At 45.2% G+C, this 3754-nt stretch overlaps 1 protein-coding gene across 1 annotated transcript in view; it reads right to left on the reverse strand.

Annotated features, from left to right (window-relative positions):
• Nucleotides 1-3754, reverse strand: part of LOC106814496 (sodium leak channel non-selective protein-like) — a gene marked incomplete at its 5' end in the record, with an annotated part of 38360 nt that overhangs the window by 26421 nt on the left and 8185 nt on the right. Inside the window, 4 exon segments of the mRNA XM_014818808.1 lie at nucleotides 515-682; nucleotides 1623-1844; nucleotides 2305-2409; nucleotides 2908-3050. Of these exon segments, the coding sequence (XP_014674294.1) occupies nucleotides 515-682; nucleotides 1623-1844; nucleotides 2305-2409; nucleotides 2908-3050 (638 nt within the window).

Genomic DNA, 3754 nt, shown 5'->3' on the forward strand with positions numbered 1-3754 from the left:
CGCATGGCACAGGCAAACAGAATACATGAAGCAAATAAACAGAATACATAAAGCAAATAAACAGAATACATAAAGCAAATAAACAGAATACATGAAGCAAATAAAGAGAATACATGACGCAATTAAACAGAATACATAAAGCAAATAAAGAGAATACATGAAGCAAATAAAGAGAATACATAAAGCAAATAAAGAGAATACATAAAGCAAATAAAGAGAATACATGAAGCAAATAAAGAGAATACATGAAGCAAATAAAGAAATACATCATGTACATAAAACAAATAAACAGAATACATCATGTACATAAAGCACATAAACAGAATACATGAAGCAAATAAACAGAATACATGAAGCAAATAAATTGAACACATAAAGCAAACACACGAACAGGTGTAGCAATAGGTGTAGCACATAGGTGTAGCACATAGGTGTTAGCAATAGGTGTAGCACATAGAAGTAGGTGAGCAAAACACATGAAGCAGACGGGACCTTACTAGGGACCTACTTATACCTGGAAGTAGGTGAGCTGTGTGTGATAGAGCGAGGGCAGCACGTGAAACGTCGTACTGATCGCCAGCAGCAGCTCAAACTTGTGCAGCGAGCGACGGAAGTAGCCCTTGAAGCCCAGGCACCAGATCTTGAAGAGCGCCTCAAGGTCAAAGAGGATGGTGAAGGCCACCTACGAAACAATAGACAATCGAGAGAGGTGACGTCACGTGTGACGTGATTGTGCGTTGAGAAAGGATGACATGATGCGTGAAATTCGTTTTTTTGAAATTTGTAAGAGTATATGGCGTCATGTGTGATGCAATTGCAATCCTTGAACCCTAGCCCTATATTCCTTACCTATTGCTTCCTAATACTAAGCTTGATAACACTCCCCTTCATAGTGGGCCCTTTACTTGTTAAGTACCCCTTCCTCCCTCCTCCCCTTCACCTCCCTCCTCCCTTCCGCTTCTCCCTCACCCCTAACACACCGCCTTGCCCTCACCTAGCGCGTGCACGTCTATAGCTCCCGCGTCCACCCCCTTTCACCCTCACTACACCATCCCCTCACCTCGTCGCCCTCCTCCCCTCCCCTCCCTCTCCCTCTGACCCTCCCCTCAGCTCCCTGCCCCCCTACCTCCCCTGCCTCCACCTCAACATCCTCCTCCCCCTCCCCTCACTCGCTGCCTCCCCTGCACTACCTCTCACCTGCAACCCCACCTCCTCTGCCCTCCCTCCCTCGACTCCCTCCTCTCCCTTCACCCACAACCCCGCTGCCCCTCACCTAGCGCTTCACTCTTACCTCCCTCTACCCCCTCCCCTCACCCTCCTCTCCCTCCCTCGAACCTCCCGTTGCCTCCGCCTCACCTACCCTGCCTCCCCCTCACCTCCCTCTCCCCTCCCTCATGTCCCTTTGCCCTCCCCCTCAGCTCCCTCCCCCAGCGCATCCTCCCCTCCTCCCTCCTCCTCCGCCCCCTCACCTCCTCCCCTCGTCACACCTCACCTACCTCCCCCCTCTACCTCCCTCCACCCTCCCCCTCACCTCCTTCAATCCCCTCCCCTGCTCCACCTCCCCCTTCCCCTCTAACTCCCTCCTCACTCTCCTCCCTCACCTCCCTTGCCCTCCCCCTCACCTCAGCGTAGTAGAAGTGTTTCGTGAAGTCCTCGCGCTTGGTGCCGTCGTGCTTGAAGCGCAGGCTGCCCGCGGTGAGCGCGTTCGCCAGCACCATCAGCAGCATCGCAATGTGGAAAGTCGACGACTGCAGCAGCAGCTGGCAGCAGTGCGGCGCCGTGCCGCGCGGCTTGTTCTCGTCGATCATCACCAGCTTCCACGCGTTATCGTCGCCCTTGAGAATCTGCCCAAGGTCGCACGAGCGATAATTATTACGGTTAAGTAATTAATGGTTAAATTATTGATATATTTTATGTTATAATTATACGTGTTCGCACGAGCAATGATTTTCGTTAATTAATTGGTTATAGTTAAATTATTAATACAATTTAAGTTATAATTATACGTGTTTGCATGAGTGAATATTTATTCGCGGAACGTGGGTGGTCGTACGAAGGGTCATGACCAGCCGCCCTTCAGGATCTGCCCAAGGTCATGTGGTCATAACGAGTAATGAGTATATAATGAGTAATAATTATTATAGTTAATTAATTAGTTATAGTTAAATTATTAATATAATTTAAGTTAGAATTATACGTGTTTGCATCAATGAATAATTATTCGCGGAATGTAGTCATACGTGGGGCCACGAACAGCAAGCGCAGCGCGAAAGGTATGTGCATCTCATCATCTCAGCCCCTCACCTGTAGCGTATCATCGTTAGTGATGACATTCCGCGGTCCCCACATCTGTGCAAACTGGACTCTGATTTCAGCGAAGGTCTCGGTTATGACAGCGATGAAGACATTCTACAAAATAATTTGCCCCAGTCATGTCGCTGTGGTAAGATCGTCAATGAAAACGCTTCACCTGACACTATGTTAGATCTTTCCTTGTTCACATATTACATATATTTTTCTACGTAAAATGTCTCATAGGTGTGGCTGTATGGTGTACGATTTGTCAAATTAGTCAAACACATGTGTTTGACTAATTTGACAAATCGTACACCATAGTGGCTGACTATGATTCTTGAACTCTTTGGGACTTCACAATCCAATAACTTTTGATATCAAATGGTGGTAAACTCAATGGTTAGTGTTACGTTAATTTTTGGGTCAAGTTATGCTAACAAAATTACATTAATAATTTTTTAACGATAAGAACAATTATGATTCGTTAAAAATCATCCATTACTGGTCAATCACTAATGATTATTTGATAATTGTTTCTCATTAATTATTATATTCTAATTATTAAGTTCGTATGTATGTGATTCTGCAGGGAATCTGGAATCTTGCTCTCACCTTCACAAGCCAGGCAAGGAAGAAGATCAGGGTGATAAAGTAGAAAAGACCTCGGAAGTCATTCATGCTGTCCTGTGCCTTGTACATCATGAACACCCAGCCCTCTTGTGACGCTGCCTCATACACAGTGAAGAAACTCGTCGCTGTGCGCAGAGAAAGATAAGTAAGTAAATAGTATGTAAGTAAAAACTTTATTTAACGACGGTAAACCATGTTAGGTACAGACACAATAAAATGGTGCGGACCTATCTTCCACATGGCCGTCTCACAGCAATAGAAGAGTTAAATATTAAATAAATACACAATAAGAGTTGAAGAACTTAGACTAAAATTGTACGGGGTAAGTAGAGCACAATGGGCCCTATTGATAGGGCAAGATTATCTTTAGATGGACTTTAAAAGAAGAAATGGTGGGGGCATCTCGAACGTCAGGAGGTAAATTATTCCACTCATATGCCGCAGCACACCGAAAATATTTTCTTAGCATTTCAGTGCGTGCACGGGGCGGATAGTACAAACGCGCTTCGAACATAACACGATTATCGTCGATACTAAGCAACGGGAAGCAGAAATTGTTGGTGGAGGCAGACTGTTAGATATTACGCTTAGATGTGAGAACATTTGCAACCAGCAGAACAACAGTGCACACATCTATTGGCTGCTGTTATCACCTCCTTGTTCTCCTATTACCACATCTATTAACTGCCACTAACAATTGCTGCTGCTATTGTTATATATATTATTGTTAATACTACGGCTACTGGTAGTGGTAGTGGTGGTGATTGTGGTGGCTACTGTCGCTGCTACCACTGCCACAGCTACTATAATTGCTGCTGCTGCTGCTACT

Source organism: Priapulus caudatus, unplaced genomic scaffold, assembly GCF_000485595.1.
Source record: "Priapulus caudatus unplaced genomic scaffold, Priapulus_caudatus-5.0.1 Scaffold932, whole genome shotgun sequence".
Taxonomy (NCBI): domain Eukaryota; kingdom Metazoa; phylum Priapulida; class Priapulimorpha; order Priapulimorphida; family Priapulidae; genus Priapulus; species Priapulus caudatus.